At 35.5% G+C, this 19,486-nt stretch overlaps 1 protein-coding gene and 1 long non-coding RNA gene across 3 annotated transcripts in view; one reads left to right on the forward strand and one right to left on the reverse strand.

Annotated features, from left to right (window-relative positions):
• The window catches only part of GABRG2 (gamma-aminobutyric acid type A receptor subunit gamma2), a 105,728-nt gene that overhangs the window by 70,351 nt on the left and 15,891 nt on the right, over positions 1–19,486 (reverse strand). For both annotated transcript variants that reach the window (XM_032337107.1, XM_032337108.1), the window contains exons 2-4: positions 5,354–5,505; positions 3,877–3,944; positions 1,568–1,788 (exon numbers count right to left, since the gene is read on the reverse strand). In XM_032337107.1, the coding sequence (XP_032192998.1) occupies positions 1,568–1,788; positions 3,877–3,944; positions 5,354–5,505 (441 nt within the window). The remainder of the gene's footprint in view (positions 1–1,567; positions 1,789–3,876; positions 3,945–5,353; positions 5,506–19,486) is intronic.
• LOC116586748 overlaps positions 1–19,486 on the forward strand; it is a 59,693-nt gene that overhangs the window by 22,143 nt on the left and 18,064 nt on the right. Inside the window, exons 2-4 of the long non-coding RNA XR_004284136.1 lie at positions 2,533–2,614; positions 4,712–4,850; positions 9,995–10,066. This is a non-coding gene — a long non-coding RNA (uncharacterized LOC116586748). The remainder of the gene's footprint in view (positions 1–2,532; positions 2,615–4,711; positions 4,851–9,994; positions 10,067–19,486) is intronic.

Raw genomic sequence — 19,486 nt, forward strand, 5'->3', positions numbered from 1 at the left:
AACTTGGGATAGTGTGAGTGACTTAATATTTCAAAAGCAAGACTGGCTCTGATTTATCAAACTTTGATTTCCACTGGATTCTAATTTCAGTCATTACCTTATCTCTCACAGTTAATGAAACCCATGATGAATACAAACTATAGGCCATGAATTTCTTTTGTAATTATGGCCATTTTTCCTAGTTACTGGCATAACTCTGATAAAGGTTTTGGAGCAATTTTAAAGTATTTTATTTTGCATGCCAAATGTTATATAAGGGATAAAGTATATACCACAAGAGTTTTTAAAAGAAATCATTTTGAAGCTAGAAGTTCCAGGATACTAAGATCTAGAAGAATCATATTATCCATAATTTTTACTGAAAATATATATAAATAATTTCAATATCTGTTACGTGTACTATATATCAGGCTGCATGTAAAGTAGTTTATATACCGACCCATTTGGTCCTTATAATAATACTGTAAGAATCACTATCTCTATTTGATTTTATTTTTTATAGATATTAAAGAAATGAAAAGAGTTTGCTCAGACTCTCTTGGGTGGGGGCATGAACCATGGGGTTGGTGGGTGCCTCCTTTCCAATAATCTCCATCAATGCCTACCTAATTTCTTTAAATAAAGATGTAACCGAGTAAAAACATCAAACTTACTAATAAAACTCTGAGATACATCTAGCACCAAGATCCCTGCAACCAGATAGCTGCCCCTAAGTCCTCTACATACAAATTCTTGAAAGTTGCCCTAATTCATGTAGATAGTAAGATACAGGTCTAAGAACCAAAGCCAGATTTGTCTGGTTCTTAAGACTTTGTACATATTTACTATGTTGTTTAATAATATACTCTCACCCATGAGAAACCTCAACATCAAAATATTTTAAATGCATGTAAGTATTATTAAGTGCTAAGATAATGGCATACAGTAAGTAGAAAATCTCCCAACTGTTACCAATCATTTAAGCCCATAAAATAAAAGATAACTTCCTTCAAATTATCCCTAAAAATGTCTATTCCCAAAATAGCCAGTAAATTAAGTCAAATGGCCTATCAATGTAGTGCAGAATGGGTGCTGGGAGATAGAAATCATTGTACTTGCTGTTGTGCAGCTAAAAGAAAAGGAGGTACAGGAGACCTCCACACTGAAATTTCTCCTTTAGCAATGGTTTCCTTGGAAACAGAGACATTTCCAAGCTTAACAACCAGTGGTCCCAAGGATAACTGACTGTGTTTTCATTTCCTTATTTTAAAGTAGCAGGAGACACATGCAAAAACCAAGGCTGGTGCAAAAATCAGGTAACCTTATAAAGGCAAGTGAAATTTCATGTCCCTGTGAGAAAAGAGAGTTCTCACATCAGTCACAGAAAATAAAGTTCTATCTATGGCTTTGAAAAAGCTCATTGTTAAGAGAAAGAAAAACTAATTTTGTATGATCACATACTATTTTGATCACACATGCCCACCCTGATGTAGGTTTGAAATTGCTTTCATTACTCTTGTTTTAAGGGCATGTAGTTGATCTTTGGTTTATTCCCAGAGAACAGAACTTGCCTTTTTCAAAAGCATACCTTAAGGTGTAGAGCACTCGACCATCGTTCCAAATTCTCAGCATCCTATTAGGGGTGGTTATCCAGTGTGCATCAGCCTTTTTGGAGTTTCTGAAGAAAGTGTCTGGAATCCAGATTTTCCCTACCATGTTGCTATTCAATCGGAGGACTTTAATGGTGCTGTTAAATTTCAGACGTCTGTCATACCATGTTTGAGCAAAAAATATGTCAATTGTGTATTCCTGTTTTTATTTAAAAAAGGGGGGGAAATAGAACATTTTTAACACAATTGTATTATTGTATTACAGAGCATTTGTTTCTATTTATCATTTGTATTCTCACTGCCAACACAAAGCAAAGCTACTTTAGTTTTGAACAATCCAAAAGAAAGCGAAAACTTTGCTAAGGAGACACACCTACCTTTTCTACACAAATTGATATTTTTATGAAAAAATAGACCCGTTTAGATGATTCTAGCAAAAGGCCATAGTTGTGATAGCACCATTTGCATTCAGTGTCTCTAGAGCAGTTTCTCCTGTTACTTTGGGCCAGCTCATTCTCTGTTGTGGGGGCTGTGTTGTGTACTTTAGAATGCTTAGTAGCATTCTTAGCTTCTACCCACTAGATGCCAGTAGCACCAACACCACCACCACCAGCCCCAAGCCCTGGCACATTGTGACAGCTAAATATGTCTCCAGACATTGCCACACATATCTCTAGGGAAACAATCACCCAGGTTCAGAATTCACTGCTAAAATGTGATCTTGAAGAACCTATCTTGTTGGGATGCCTGGATGGCTCAGTAAGTTAAGGGTCTGGTCTTTGGCTCAGGTCATGATCCCAGGGTCCTGCGATCAAGCCCCTCATCGGACTCCTTGCTCAGCAGGAAGCCTGCTTCTCCCTCTGCCTGCTGTTCCCCCTGCTTGAGTTCTCTCTCTAACAATAGAATTTTAAAAAAAATTTTTAAAAAGGACCTGTCTTGTTAGGTAGTATGAAGATGGATAAGAAGGAGAATGCACATCAAATAGTGTGTGCTGTGTCTGGCAGATAGCAAACACCAACTGTAAGGTAAGTTTTCAAAATTTGTTACTATTATAGTTTTCCTTTTCTCCAAATAAGAGGAAATGAACCCATTAAAAAATAATCTTTAATACTGTACTAACTGCATCACAAAGCACATTCACAAAGTGCTGTGATGAGAAATGACTTTGTAATGATAACCCTCAAATATATATCACTACAATGGCGAGTGACTGACTTTAATTAAAGAGAAGTAAGGGTGATGTGATTCAGACCATTAGATATGGAGTTAGAACAAATCAAGTTCTGATTTGTTATATTTAGGTATTATTTAACATTTTTTGTAACTTGATTTTAATGATGTCTATAAATGAGAAAATGGAAGAATAAACTCTGTGTACTTAGAATATGAGATCTGGGCAATGGGAATTCATCCGTATTACACATATTACACATCCAGAATACACAACCTTTCACAGGATCAGACCTGAATCTTCTTCCTCTTCCTCATATACATTGTTTTGTGTTATTTCTTGATATCTCCTGCTGTTTTATCTTATTATAACTAACTACATTTTCACTAGGGCAAGACTTATCACTTTGTTCACCACTTAGTTCCATATTTATAGTCTATAAACAGTAAGAAGGGAAGCTATTTTATGAAATTCTTTGTCAGTCAGCTAGTGATGTGCCAGTTGATAAAGTTACTAAGTAACTGCTGATTCTGATCTACATTGTGCAAGAAGAAAAAGTTTCTCATCTCCCAGACTCAACAGAGCGTCTTACTGCTGGCTTCACAAACCCTATTTCAAAATTATACTATGACTATGTTATGTTTGTTAATGTGGTTATGTTATAGTATGTTCTACTCTATTCTAGACTCCAATCTAGTTTCTTATTTCAGATTTAGATAGAAAGAGCCATACAAGAACAAAGCTACATTTGTTATGTCTAATCCACTATTCCCCTGATAAATAATTCCAGTTTGAAGAAAACTATGCCCTCGTCACACCATCAAATCTAAAAATTAGTGGAGTATTGTATTTTATTTTCTAATAAGCTATACTGACCAAGTAAGCAATGATTGTTGAATTTTAAAAGTATAGCATTTTTCAAAAAGTAGTATACATATGATCACATTTAATTCTCATAACAAATTATAAAAAATAATTATCTTCATATTACAATAGAGAAAAAAGAAACTGAAAGATTATTTCTCCCTTATGAATTTTTTTATTGACATATTCTTTGCTATTTTTATGATGCCACATCTTCTAATATGTGAATACAATAGACTATTAGAAACTTACCATATTGATAGCATTCACTGGACCGATGCTGTTCACGTACATGTCTGTATGAATTAATGTTGGTTTCACTGAAAAAGAATGACAGATATGTGCATATGGAGAAGCACAACATCTTAATGTTTTAGTCTGTGTTACTCAAGAAGTAAATTTATTTTGCTACATTAGAAGTGATTTACTCACAACTAACTCGGTGTCAGTAACTAATTCACTACCTATAAATAACGATTTGTTTTTCCCAAAAAATCTCCTTTTAAGCACATAAATGCAGTAACTAAGCATATTAGGGTTTGAAACTGATTATTCTTTACAATTGCATTAAAGTGACCAAATAAGAAAACACTGCTCAGATTCTCTTCCACTTTCTCTCAGATATCTCAGATAGATCTTTAAGCCCTAGAATCTATTTGGGCATGGTAACCTGAATTGACCCATGTAGAAAAAAACAAAACAAAACTACTTAGTGATCCAGAAAAAATATTCATTACAAACATGAAGAGCAACAAATATTATGAATTGTTTTTGAAACATTCCCCTCTGTTGATTCCTGCCATGACCACTTTATCTGCATACACCTCAGCCCACACAAAATCAATCTTCTTCAATGACTTATTCAATTGTGTGACCCATCAAATAATATGAGGAAACCATATGGAAACCCAATACATACTTATTTGTCAAAGAGGACTGATATTAAAAATCATGTAGTATGCCATCCATGACCAAATGGACGTTCTCCATTTTCATTTAAGATTTAATGAACAAGAATTCCTATCACCATTCTGTGCGTCAATTCAACAAGTATGTTTTTCTCATCTTAATTCACTCTCCCTTAAAGTGCCATGCCGTAATTTTCTGTGTTGGACTGTCTTCACTAGTCTGGGCATCTATACCTCTGCCTTTACCCAAGTGAGGTTGCTTCACTGCCTCTAAACTTCAGGCTGGACCATCTGACTTGTGTTGGCTAACATGCACAAGTGAGGATGGTAGTTCTAATCCTAAGCATTAACTCTTATGTACGAGCCTCCACTTTCTTTCTTGCTCTTTGTTATTTTCATGAGAAGGATACTCCTAGCTAGTCTCCTGGTCCCAGGAGTAGAATGAAGATACAGGTTTCTTAAATGAGCATCCCAAAACTGGCTTAATTTAGATGAACTGCTCCTGGCAAAGTGTTAAATAAATGCATATTATTATATGCCACTGAGATTTGTGATGTTTTGTGACACCGAGTAGGTAACTAATATATCCTTTCTTTACCATTATTTACTTCTTTGTTTTTGATGTTACTTCATAAAGAAGTTGTCACATTCCTTCCACAGCCTTTGTCTCAGATATCTAGGAGAATTTGAATTTCCAGCTCTCACACCTCACTTGAAGATTATGGATCCTCTTTCCTCATTTTGCATTTATCAATGTTTGTTTATCAATGTTATCAATGTTTGTTTCTATCTCTACCATATCACAAATTACTTGAACATACCTCCTATATCAGGCCGAAGTTTATTGTCATATCCTTCCAGGAGATTATTTAAAATGACAGTGACATCACCTTCAGGAACTTTTGGAGTCAAGACCCATGTTTTGTTAGAAGCATAATCTTCATAGTCGTCATCAGATTTTTGGCTAGTGAGGCTAAGAAAACAAAAATGTTGGTCAGGAAGCAAAGAGACTACATCCAAAAGGATTTTTTACTCACAGACCACCGGGAAGAAAGGAGAAATGAAATAGGATTACAGGAATGTATTACAATGGATGATAGTGAAATTTTTCACTGAGGCTCCATCTAGCTAATTACACCGCACAGATGTAGATTTAAATTTATTAAAGTGTACTCTACAGTTTTCCAGAATGCTCTGTCTTCCCATCTGTCAGTATACTATGTTTTACAAGTGATTTTTGCCTTTTCCATTGTTGATGTTCTTTCTGTCCACCTAGCCAATCTCATGAAGGACTTATTAAGAAAAAAACATTTTTGTGAAAGTGATGTGTAAATGATCATAATGTAGTCTCAGAATTCAGACATAATGTCTACTTCTTCCTCCCTTAAGAACTTAACTTGCTTCAACCTATTAATGAAAGCAAGAGACTGATAATTAGATTCACTCCCACAAACCGCCAGACAAGCCTCTCCCCTCTCAATTGAACTACTAAGGAGAACTTAGTCTTGCTTTTTCTTCCCCCAGGGTGTGTGTATGTGTATTTTTTTCCCCTCACTTGCACTGAAAGCAAGGGCGGTTCATTTATCTTTGATTGTTAAGAACCTGGTACTATGAAAAAAAATGTAGCTGGAGATTCTAAACCACTCTTTGTTATAGCAAAAGTTCCTAACCCAGAAACTCATGCTAATATTTAATATACTATCATTGTGCAATTGAAATTGCCTACTTTGAATGATTGAAAAACTGCATAATATCCTGTGACTCAGTTTTCCATGCCCAAACCTGTCTGAAAACTCCCACAATTATGGCCAGAAGTTAAGGCTGACTTTGGAAAGATACTGAAATTCCTGTATCTTGCCTCTTCCCCTTGCTCCAAATTCCAACTCCCCTCTTCCCACCCCACCCCCACTCAAGAGAATTATAAGATTATATTTTCCAGATCTAGGGGCAATACAAACCTTGCAACAGCTGCCATTTTTATCAGCATTCAGTGAATACTGGTTACTTCTGTGGCTTATGGTAAAATTTAAAAAAAAAAACAAACTTAAAATATGAAGTTTCCCATCCCCATTTCAGTTTATTTACATAAATACATGCTACAGAATGGATCTTATCAGAAATCAAACCACTGCCATATTACCCTAAATACACACACACACACACACACACGCACAAACCATATTTATCTTTCTTCAATCACACTCATTCAGTTTATATATATAAAGTATATGTACGTATATGTGTGCATATATAGGTAAGTAGATGACTCCATATGGTAGAAGAAAGCCGATTGCGTGGTTAATCTGGCTTGAGAATGAGCACAAGAGCTGAAGTTTTAAGAGTAATCACTGGCATGGATCAATTTAGTAAGCAAGTAATCTCCTCTTTTATTCCTTTAAAGCTTTATACAGAAGAACCATTATCAAAACTGAGCCACACATCTGCATCAAACCTCACAGAGCCAGTCTAACGTCTGGCACTTCAATTAGCAGAATGACTTTGAACAGCATTTAAATTTCATATACCACCCATACACAGTATGATGGGCCGGACAAAACTTCAAGAAACTCTCCAAGAAAAAGGCGCTGGTGTTGGCAGAGGCCAGTTCTAGGAAAATCCTTCTTGGGCCTCAATTCATCGTTTCTCTAGAGTGTTGCTGAAAACTGCCTAATAGAATTTTCATTCTACGACCTAAATCTCACTAGTTTAAGAAGAAGCGGGGGGGGGGGAAAGAAGCTCTCTGACCAATAGATTTTCAAATCCCTCCAATAACTGAGAAAAGAATGTGGTTGGCCCACTGGATACCATCATTACAGAATTTTACCACCATTTAATTTGTTCATGCAAAAGTGTCTTAAAAAAAATCTTTCCCTCCCCTCCTCTGTGTCCCTTTCTGTATCTGTCTTTCTCTCTCTCCCTCAGACAAATGCACCCTATTAAGTTTCTTCAAGGGAAGGGAATAGATATTAAATCATTTGGTTCACACTTATAGCAACTCCTCATACTACCAAGTAAATCATCCCAGCATGGTGGTTCTGTTTTACTGTTGTTACCATCATCTGGCAGAGTAGAAGGAAAAATACAGTAAGTGAAAATAGAAGAGATACTTGCATAGAAGTAATACTACTTTCCAGAACTGCATCAATAAATCTTTAAGAATCAGCATCTATTAGAGGCCAAAACAATAAACAAATGGATTATTTCATATAAAAGTATCCGTGGCAGATTTTGTCGTAATTGGGGTTGCCTACTTAGCCTGAGAGAGGTAAAAAAAAAAAAAAAAAAAAAAAAAAAAAAAAGTTGAGAAATTAAGAGTATATAATTTGGAGTTAAAAAAATACTAGGTTTGCTTTCTAAATGGTTTCTATTATTTACTATTTTATGACCTGGGGCAAGTTATTTAGCCTTGCCAAACTTCACAAAGTTTTCATTTTTAAAATAGAGTTAATGCTAGTTTTTTTTTTTTTAATTTTTGTGTGTGGTTATATTTTTTTTTTGTGTGTGTGTGTGTATGGTTACTTTTTTTAATCTTACTTTTGTGTATGGTTAAGATAATGGTTACTAAGTGCTTCACACAATGCCTGACACATCGCCCTGAAAATAGGTCCTTTATAATTATTGTTATAAAGTGGCCACTGCTAGATTTATAACAGCTCCAACCATGCAACCAAAACCTGAATCTACAGATTCTGCTTTCAGGCTTTTATCTAATACGTGCTGAGAAAAACTAAAAACAGATGTTTTCCAGAAAGAAAAATAATGAACCCCTACATTATAAATAAATGAAGTTTTTATTCTCCGGAGTTTTCCCAGCTGAGTTCTAAATTAATGGGGCTGATGCATAATCTGGGATTGTTTCCAAATTTGTCTTAAAAAGAAAAAAAAAAAGCCTCTCTCATTTAACGTTGGCTGTTTTCTCTAGAATTCCTTAGAGTCAAGACCTCCTCATTCGTAGGTAAACTGTTTAGGAATAATGAAGTCTGATCATTAGACAAAGCATTCTGTGGCATTGTCAACCCCACAAGAAGGCCTGGGCAGAAACAGATTGATAATGATGCAAGAAAACGGACAGTTGAGTGCACCAAGTGCAAACATAAAGTTGAATTTCTAGCTATAGCCACCTATCTGAATTTAACAGCCTTTACAAGAAGTTATTTCTTGTGCCCTTTCGTTTAACAAAGTAATCTTATAAAAAGAGAACTAAAACTGAAATTGGTCTTAAAATACCTTACCATAATGAAAACCATGTTTTCATAGTCTGAGTGAAAATTTGTCAAAGACAGTACCAGAAAAGGTTGTAAAGTTTTCATCTTTGAAAGCTTTTTTAGAAATGCTAGAAAGACATCTGCCTGGGATCCTTGGACCTGCAGCATGAGCAATGCTAGGATATTGCTAGAAATGCAGAACTTTGGGCCCCCTGAGACATCTGAATCAAAATCTTTAACAAATCTTCAAGTGATTCAGATGCATATTAACTTTTGAGAATCTCAGTCACAAAGTGTTTAAACCAGTGTTGTCTGTGTGTATGTTGCAGAGAAGGTGGAGGTGAGTGCGGGGAGGGTGGGGAGGAAGGAGTAGGTTTTTGAAAATACATATCCCCAGGTTCCCGCTTTAAATCCTGTGTCTCCATGCTGTAAATTAGATTTTTCCATGTTGTAAATTAGATTTTTATTTTCATATTTCCACTTGCAAGCATGATTTGAATTTATGCATGATTACAACATGTAATAAGCTCATGTTCAAAATCAGAAACAAAAGCTGATTTTATTTAGAAAAATATGGCTCAGAAAAACAAAAAAAATATTTGATAGTTGCTCTGGGAGATGTTGTTCTCAATTATATAAAAAAGTCTAAATATTTGAATTTTGGTACATATTTTGTATGTTTGACACTAAAGACTAATCATGCAGTTTATAGAATTTTAAGTTTTATTCCATGTACCTCAGATTTCCACAAATGTGATAAAGATTAAAGTTTTGTTGGGGGGGGAAAGCTAGCCACCTTACCATCTCAGAATAGTATAACAGCAAACATTTGGGTGAGATATAAAAACATTTGTCTTTTCATTCAGGTATTTTAAAAATCCATTAGTACTTGGCATCATAAAGACAGAATATATATTTATATATATATTTTTTCTTTCTCTGACATAGGTAAGAAGAAAAAATTATTCATCTTTAAACTGTTTTTAAATAATTAGTGTTTCATTCTTTCATAGTTTTAGTAATATTTTGTTGGTACAAGTTTATTTTTATTTTATAGGAGCAATGAGTTAAATGCAGGGCATTGTATATGTCAAAATACATCAAGATATATAGGTCAGTAAAATGAAACCTTGTGGATCTTTTCTATCAAAAATTCCTATGCATTAGATTTTCTGCTGTGTTAGTATTACCTCTACTTTGAATCTCCACCGCTTATATGACCTAAATCTCTATTCCTTCCTTTTACTACTTTCACAGAGCTACCCTTCTACCCCACATTTTCATCAGACCATAGATTCCAGTGAGGATCCTCATACTTCAAAAGCATCAGTAAGAGAAGAACGTGTTGTCCCTTATGTGCTCATGTTACCTAAGTTTGCTAAGTTCCAGAAACTTGGCCAAACTCCAGTCTAATTGCATGGCTTGTCCTTACTGACTACAATCTTTTCTTCTCTTCATCTTCCACACCAATATTTGGCATGTCTTATTCCTTCTTACGTTTGAACACAAATATCACCTTCACATAGAGGTCACCCCTTATTGTTTTATCTAACTTTGTCACCCACCCCACCTTTCATAATGGCTCTAGCCAGTCCCTTGATTGCTTCATAGCATTTGTTACCATGTCCATGTATTGATTTGTTTATCATATGTCTCCATTCCTAGACTATAAATTCCACCAGTGCATGCTTAATTAAGATGTGGAAAGAATAAGTGTTCTTGCTAACCAGTTTTCCTAAGGTAAATAATAATACCAATGATAGCTACTTTTTAATATTCACTATGTCCTAGGAATAGCTTTAAGGACTTCACATACATTCTCCCAATCCTTAAAACACTGATATTCCTATAATTATCTGCATTTTGCCAGTGGAGAAAAACAATGATACTAACCAACAGTCACTTCAGTTGGCTAAAACCAAAATGCTTAACCATCATGCTGCAAGGTTTTGAAAAAGAAATTGGGTCCAAAGAATCTGCTACTGTACATTCATCAAAAAATAGTATCATCCAAAATAAATATTGCTCAAGCTAATTTTCCTTTAGGGCAATAAATTAGTTTATGTCTGAGCTCAATAAAAGTATGGCACCTTCAGCACAAAGTTAGTAACATTTAAATATCGTAAGCTTTCTGTTACAGATACCAATAATTTGATCTCCCCATACTGGGGAATAAAAGCAGAGCTCACAGTTTAACTTCACGCATGTGAAACTGTCTCATAGTCTTTCTCACCTTGGAGAGCAATGTACACTGCAGGGGCAAGGCATACATATCAACCAGTTCATTTTAAAGGATGTACTCTAGCCACTGCAAAAAGCAGATTTGGTAGAAAGTGTCAAAACAGGTTTGAAAAGTGAGTATATGTCTCCAAAGACACAGGGAACACATAATCCAACCATGGGAGGAGGGGACGCCACTCTGTATCACCCAGGACTGGGAGCTCTTGAAGGATACTGTGGTATTCTGTGAACAAAAACACTGGAGCACCAATTTCTCTTTCACACAGGGTCTTTGGTGGCCTCTGGGATTCTCTACCTCCCAGTAAGGACATGTAAGTAACCGATGCAGAACCTGTTGGGAAAGGTGCTCTCTGCTTGTGTATGTACACATGAGTATGAATATTCAAAAAGAGAAGAGATACAGCAAGGAAATAAATCCCCAAGCATCAATTCTGATTATGAATTCTCCTACTTATGATGACTTCCTGAGCTCTTACCAGGTCAATTTTTTAATATTAGGTTCACGGTTATTGGTAAATATGTTTATTTGATCAAGTCAGTTATGAGACACATAAATCCAATGTGTAAATGCAAACTGTTTCTTTTATTAGCAACCACCAATGACCCATATCAAATAACTGTCTGTGTGGTTTTATTACCTAAGTTTCATTGCAAGTATCAGAACATTCAAACCAAACTGGGAGGCACTGACATATATAATCACAAAGCTTAATGTAGGATCAGCTTCACAGTGCTCTAGATGGCTTCACAACTATGTATGTGAAAACTCAGATTCTTTCCAGCTCACCCTTCTATCCTTCACAGTGTCAACTTCCACCCAAACATGGCTTGACTATGCAGTCAAGAGATGCTAACAACTCCTCACACCTCTATGCCTCCTTATTTACATCTATGAACAGAAATACTCTTCCAGAAGTTTCCTCATAAAGAAAAGTCCTCAGAGAGTCTAATTTTGTTCATCACTAGCCAATACATTCTAATTCATACAAATGAAACTGAAATCTATGGCTAGAGGATAAGATTATGTTAACTATTTTCATCTGATTATCTATCCTACCATCAGTATCCAAGATGGAACAGCTCCACCAAAAGCATCTGGACTTCACAGATACCCAGTGAAAACTGGGATAATTAATAAAGCAAGGAGGGGAGATGTGGAAAAGGCAACCACAATATTCACTGGGGTCAAACGGTTTACACTGAAAAAATCCATCAGTGTGAGGTCTAGGATAATCCCCGAAGTCCATTTTCCTTGGATTATCCACCTGTTTTAATCTTTCTTAAACAAAAGTGGGAGAATGAGGAGCATCTAGGACTCATTCACTGCTGGAAGGAAAACATTTTGGTATTATCTGGTAATGATCATCACCTTCTATTTCATATCCCAAAAAGTCCATCTTTAGATTTCAAAAAGAAACACATGTGCATTTCTACTCTAACACATGTATAAGAATGTTTAGTTGCTTTATTAGTATTATTAGTAATAGATGTGAACATAAAACAAAACATAACCCAAACAGATGTGAACATAACCCAGTACAATAGATTAATAAAAGGTGGTATATTCACAAATCTAAATATCACAGAATACAAACTGGTGAGCTACTGCTAAATTCAGCAACATGAATCTGAAAAAAAAATTGAGCAGAAGATGCTACGCATACACCCACCCACACACATACATGCTATGTTTCTGCTTATATAAAATTTAATAAAAGGCAAAATTAAACTATAGAGCTGAAAGTCAGGACAATGGTTTTTTGGGGGGAAGAGAAAAAAGAAAATGAGGAAGGAAGGGAGGAGGTTTACTAGTGTGCTAGCCATGTTTTATTTGCAGTTGTGGTTTGAGGTTATAAGGATTTTGTGATGAATCATTGAGCCATATTTAGGTCTTTTGTACTTTTCTATGTTTTACTTCACAACAACAACAACAACACAGCACTATAAAAAATTAGGTTTAGGTGTGAGTGTTACCAGTAGAACATTAGGTTCCTAAGAACAAGAAATATTTCTGTCTCCAATAGTATCATTTTCTGAAAATTTGCCAAGTGTCTGGCACATACCAAGACACACAGTGAATACTTTCCGAAATACTGGGTTAATCAATGAGAGTACGGGTTATTTTTTAAAATGTAGTGTTTGTGGAAATTTACATGGAAAAATTCACTCTTTAAAGGTGCACATGTGTAAAACTTATAGCTAATATTAAAATGAGCTGCCTATATAACACGCCGTCACATGACTGCCATCACTTATGCTATAATTCCTTGTGCGTAAAAACTCAGGTTACATACATTGAAGATATTTTTGAGAGTTAAAAATAAAGCAAGGCCAAGGTTATCCCCAGAAAGCAACTGTCTGTAACTGTTGGATAGAATAGAAATAAAAGTGTTCACGCTAAATTGTTGTAAGAATGTCAATAGATACAAGAATTCTTACGGTATAAATAGATATTTATAATGATAACTATGATCATTAAGCTGACAAATTCTTAATGTATTGCTTTATATATAAAGTTCTTTTATGTGATTTTTTTACTAAGTGATAAAAGTAACATTTGGTTCCTTGTTTGTATACACTTTGCCACAGGGTAGAAGCTACGGCTACAAAACCTCAGTGATCTTGGGAAACTGAGACAACTCATCTTACACACTATATATTGAGGTAGAATTTTTAAAAGGAAGTGGAGCCATAACTATGTTGGTCCCATGCAACATTTTTTTTTTTCTATGAGGTAGCAGAACTTAGCCACTGCACTTGTGTTATTATTGGACCGTGACAACACAGTGATGATATACTAAACCAATACAATTTGGAGGGTTGCTCTTCCCCATTCTAGAAACATACATAGAGTTCACACAGAGTTGCTAAGTTCTGACTATGGGAATCCAAGACCAACTTTAACCACAGAAATATGTAAACTGTAAGCTAATGTCAGAGAAGTTTGTAATTTTATACTGTCAAGAAATACTCTAAGAAGGAAATATTTTGTATTTCTTCCTCTATCTAATAACTAATCATTTACTAGGAATGCACAATGTCAAGCATATACTGAATGCTCAATGCATTGTATAGACCAGTCGTTCTTACCGGGACTGCATGTTGTAATTACCTAGAGAGCTTTAAAAAAAAAAAAAAAAAAAACCAGTGCTGAAGGCCTGCCTCTTAAGATACTGAAGTAATTGATCTAGGATGGGACCAAGACATTGGTGTTCAAGGAATTCTAAGATGCAGCCAGAATTAAGAGCTAGTGCAAGAGTGTAATAGAGCTCTCAGACTTTTTGCTAAAATAAGTATCACTTTGGTGATCACTCTCAAGAAAGTCAAATGTCACTTAGTAGTGTTTCATTGTGCACTGGACGTTCAAAATAGCATCACCCTCAAAATTTATGTCCTATTAAAATTATCCCATAGGGCACCCGGGTGGCTCAGTGGGTTAAAGCCTCTGCCTTGGGCTCAGGTCATGATCCCAGGATCCTGGGATGGAGCCCTGCTTTGGGCTCTCTGCTCAGCAGGGAGCCTGCTTCCCTTCCTCTTTCTCTGCCTGCCTCTCTGCCTACTTGTGATCTCGGTCTGTCAAATAAATAAATAAAATTAAAAAAAAATAAAATTATCCCATATCAGTGGTTCCTGGAACTTAGGACACCTGTCCCTGGTAACCAAGACAAATTTAAGTGTTACGTAAGAAGAGCAGTAAGACATTGAAGCACATAATTTGAAAATGTTTCCCTTTTTAATTTTAACACATTCAATTATATTAAGGACAACATCTCGGTTTATTTATAATTTGTTTTTTTATTTTTTTTTATTTTTTAATTTTTTAAAAGATTTTATTTATTTATTTGACAGAGAGAGATGACAAGCAGGCAGAGAGGCAGGCAGAGAGAGAGGAGGAAGCAGGCTCCCTGCTGAGCAGAGAGCCCAATGCGGGGGGCTCAATCCCAGGACCCTGAGATCATGACCTGAGCCGAAGGCAGTGGCTTAGCCCACCCAGGCGCTGCCTATAATTTGTTTTTAATCACATTCTCCAACTTGCTAATCTACTTTCTAAGGAGACCATCAAGCTCAGTACTTCCAGCAGAAAATTTGGTATTAAGATATGATAACATTGTACTGGTTTCATTATATTTATTTTGCAGTTGTCTCGTATTATGAAAAGTAAACCTGATTTTCCAGATTTTATTACTTTAATTATTAAAGGTAGTAAATTAAATAATTACTTTAAAAAGATACTGGTTTTATGAAAAATTTAAGTAAAATAAATGATCAGGTGTCACTTTGATGTGGCAAAAACCATGAAGGTGGCCAGATTTAGGAAATAATGCCTTATAGGTTTATATTTCTTGGTCCTTCAATTAATTACTTGAGATTCTTTTGTGCAAAGCACAGTTGCAGTTGGAAGTAGGAAGTTCAATGCTGATATCAAAACACCTTTCATCTACTTGAGGAAACAAACACCTGAGCAGCTAGAAGCAAGAAAACTAAACTAACAAATGTAAGACAATAATAAGAACATTGCCACATGGTAGACCATGACTAATCTCCGTCTGCAGTAACTCCACCTTGATGTTAAGTTTATTTTCATCGACGTGCCTCTACATTTACTATGAAATCTCAATTTCCATAGTGAGAAGGACAGTTTTCTCTAGAACCTAAACCATTTTGAAGAACTGACACAACTTTTCATCCCTCTTCTAGCAAAATAAAAGGTCACACATATAGACATGCAAAATTGTTCTCATATTTGCAAGGAGGCCACACATGTGAATAAGAAAAACTTTGTGTACTTACTCCCAAAGGTTAAACTGTCCTAGGTTTAGGGTCATTTTCAGTTCAGTACACTGAAAAGCAGTGTACAAAAAAGAAGGCTGATTCTATTGCATGTAATAATATCTGTATATATTCAGATGTTTATTCAAATATATTCAAAATATATTAAAAATTCAAATCTTTGGAGTCTGTTCTGCGAGAGCAAAAAATGAAATATTTCAGTTTTCTTTTAAGATTCATATGTTTAGAAACATAGAGCTAATTTATTCAGGTGGCTGATTGAATTTTGACTTTTATGTGGAATTTTACGTATATATATATATATATATATATATATATATATATATACCTCTGAGTGACCATGAGTCTAGGAAATTTTTTTCCTCTTCTTTATTTTCTAAAATTGCATTATAATCTTAAAGTTCAAGTCAACACAAATTTCAAATCTGCCCTGTGGTCATGGCTAGTTCTAGACTACTCCTAACATTTTCATTACTTGGCTCTTCCTGCCTAAAACATGTTGTCAAGATCACTATTAATCACTTTAAAAAGTTAATCACGTTCTGTTGGTGGGAATGCAAGCTGGTGCAACCACTTCAAAAAGTTGAAAATAGGGGCACCTCAGTGGCTCAGAGGATTAAGCCTCAGCCTTCAGCTTGGGTCACAATCTCAGGGTCCTGGGATCAAGCCCCACATCGGGTTCTCTGCTTGACAGCGAGCCTGCTTCCCCCTCTCTCTCTGCTTCCCTATCTGCCTGCTTGTGATCGATCTCTCTCTCTCTCTCTGTCAAATAAATAAATAAAATATTTTTTTAAAAAAAGTTGAAAATAGAGCTACCGTATGACCCAGAAATTGCACTACTGGGTTTTACCCTAAAGATACAAATGTAGTGATCTGAAGGGGCATGTGCACCCGAATGTTTATAGCAGCAATGTCCACAATAGCCAAACTATGGAAAGAACCTAGATGTCCATCAACAGATGAATGGATAAAGAAAATGTGGAGTATATATAGATGTGTGTGTGTCTATATATATATATCTCTCTTTAGCAAAATAAAAGATAACACATATAAACATGCAAAATTGTTCTCATATTTGCAAGGAGGCCACACATGTGAATAAGAAAAACACATACATACACAATGGAATACTATGCAGCCATCAAAAGAAATGAAAGCTTGCCATTTGTGATGATGTGGATAGAACTAGAGGGTACTATACTTAGTGAAGTAAGTCCATCAGAGAAAGACAACTATCATATGATCTCCCTGATATGAGGAAGTTGAGATGCAACGTGGGGGTCTGGGGGGTAGGAAAAGAATAAATGAAACAAGATGGGATTGGGAGGGAGACAAACCATAAGAGACTCTTAATCTCACAAAACGAACTGAGGGTTGCTGGGGGAGGGGGTTAGGGAGAGGGTGGTAGGGTTATGGATATTGGGGAAGGTATGTACTATGGTGAGTGCTGTGAAGTGTGTAAATCTGGTGATTCACAGACCTGTACCCCTGGGGCTAATAATACATTATATGTTAATTAAAAAATTTAAAAAATTTTTAAAAAGTTAATAAAGTCCTATCTCATCTTTCAGATTTCTTCCTCCTCAGTTTCCCTACTACTGTTTTATGAATAGTCCACTTTTATCCCAATATAATGTAAATGTATATAACTAAGAATTTTAAATACTTGACAGAAATTCATGTTTATTCATTTCTATTCACAGGCATCTTTATGAATTAAACACTATCCTCAGTACATTTTGCTTGTGAAAATATGGTAGATGTTAACAAAAAAAAAATTCTGTATTGAAAATGAGCATAAATAAGTGCTCTATGGATATGTTTTAGTGAGTCCAAAATTAGTTTTGTACTTAGAATCCTGGAACAATGTTAAAAAGGTGGAGGGCACCTGCATTAAGCATCTGCCTTCAGCTCAGGTCATGATTCCAGGGTCCTGGGATGGAGCCCTGCATCTGTCTCCTTGCTCAGCAGGGAGCCTGCTTCTCCCTCTCCCTGCCACCCCCCTGCTTATACTCATGTTGTCAGATTAATAAATAAAATTGTAAAAAAAAAAAAAAAAACTCAGTGGACTTTGAAGTCATCCTAACGTCACCCCAGTTTAAGTGCATTTTAAATCATGTTGATTTTGAGGCAAATCAAAATTTTTAATAGAGTCCATAGTCTCTCAAAAAGGCCACTTTGTATCATTTATATATTTATAACTGTAGATCCTGTACAATGCAGTTAAGTTTAAAAGCTTTAAAGGACAAAGAATTCATACCATGTAGAGAATGCTTTAATGGAATAACAAGGTCCCTTACTGCCTTTTCTAGGTAATATATCATTACTTTTTCCAAGAGACTGCAAATCTAATGCACAGATTGCAAGAAGAGACTCCCACAGAATCCATGGTTCTTCCTACAAGTTCCCTATCAGTATTCTTTCCACCCTTTCCAGTATCCTCAGGTACCTAATTACCACTGGTGTTAAATCACATTACTGATTACCATTTCAATTGTATCACTAATAATGAAATGGTCCTAATTCAACCAAGAGTACAATCTCAAGTCAAAATAGAAGAAACTTCCATTTGTCTGGAAAAACTTTATATGATCATTTTGTATAAGCATTCCAAAAAAAAAAAAAAAAACTAGATAATCAGTTTTTAAAAGATATTTCTCCAGAAAATTAACTCTCCAATGCAAACACAAGTGAGATTGCCAAGTAGTATGTATGCAGGAGAGTATGTTTAACTTTTTACAAAATTGCCAAGTTTCCTCCCCGTTTTTATTCCTGTTAGCAATGGAGAAATCTAGTTGCTCCACATCCTTACTAACACTTAATCTTGCCAGTATTTTTTATTTTACCCATTCTGATAAATGTATACCGGTATCATAATGCACATTTACATTTAGGGTTAATAACTTTGAATGTTGTTTTGTGTGCTTACTAACACCTCAATAACTTGGATGAACCTCAAAGGCACTATACTGAGTAAACCAGATGAGTAAACTAGATGATTCTACTTAAATATTCTTGAAAAGAAAAATAGCTACACTGATGAATAACAGAGCAGTTGTTGCCTGCTGGGGGAAAGGTATGACTACAGAGGGCAGTAGGAGGAAGGTTTTTTCGGGGACAGGGGGAAGGGTGGCACGAGGTATGATAGAGTAATTCAGTATCCTGCTTAGGAATACTGAATAACAAGAATTTATGTGTGTGTTAAAATTCATACAACTGCCTACTAATAAATGCCAATTTTGTTCTACAGAAAGAATAAAAAGTTAATATGCTGTAAACTTAAACCACTGAACTTTTGGAAACATTCTTTGATAGAAGATTTTTGTAAAATTTCCTGACATTAAAGTATGAGGTAATTGAGCCTAAATATTTAAAAATCTCCTGAAGGGGACACCTGGGGGCTAGCATCTGCCTTAGGCTCAGGTCATGATCTCCAGGTCCTGGGACCAAGCACTGTGTCTGGCTCTCTGCTGGGCAGAGTCTGCTTCACCCTCTCCCTCTGGCCCTCCCTCCTGCTTGTGCACTTGTGCTGTATCAGATTAATGAAATCTTTAAAACTCAATCAATTAATTAATTAATTCCGTTCTCCCCAGGAGATATTTATCACTGAAATGGTACTGTGGTTTCCTTTTAAACTGCAACAGAGATGTTTGGATCTCTTTCAGCCTTTTAGATGGAATATTACCTTTCATGGCTTTGTTGTTCAGAGATTAAGTT

The sequence above is a fragment of the Mustela erminea genome, chromosome 3 (assembly GCF_009829155.1).
Source record: "Mustela erminea isolate mMusErm1 chromosome 3, mMusErm1.Pri, whole genome shotgun sequence".
NCBI lineage: Eukaryota > Metazoa > Chordata > Mammalia > Carnivora > Mustelidae > Mustela > Mustela erminea.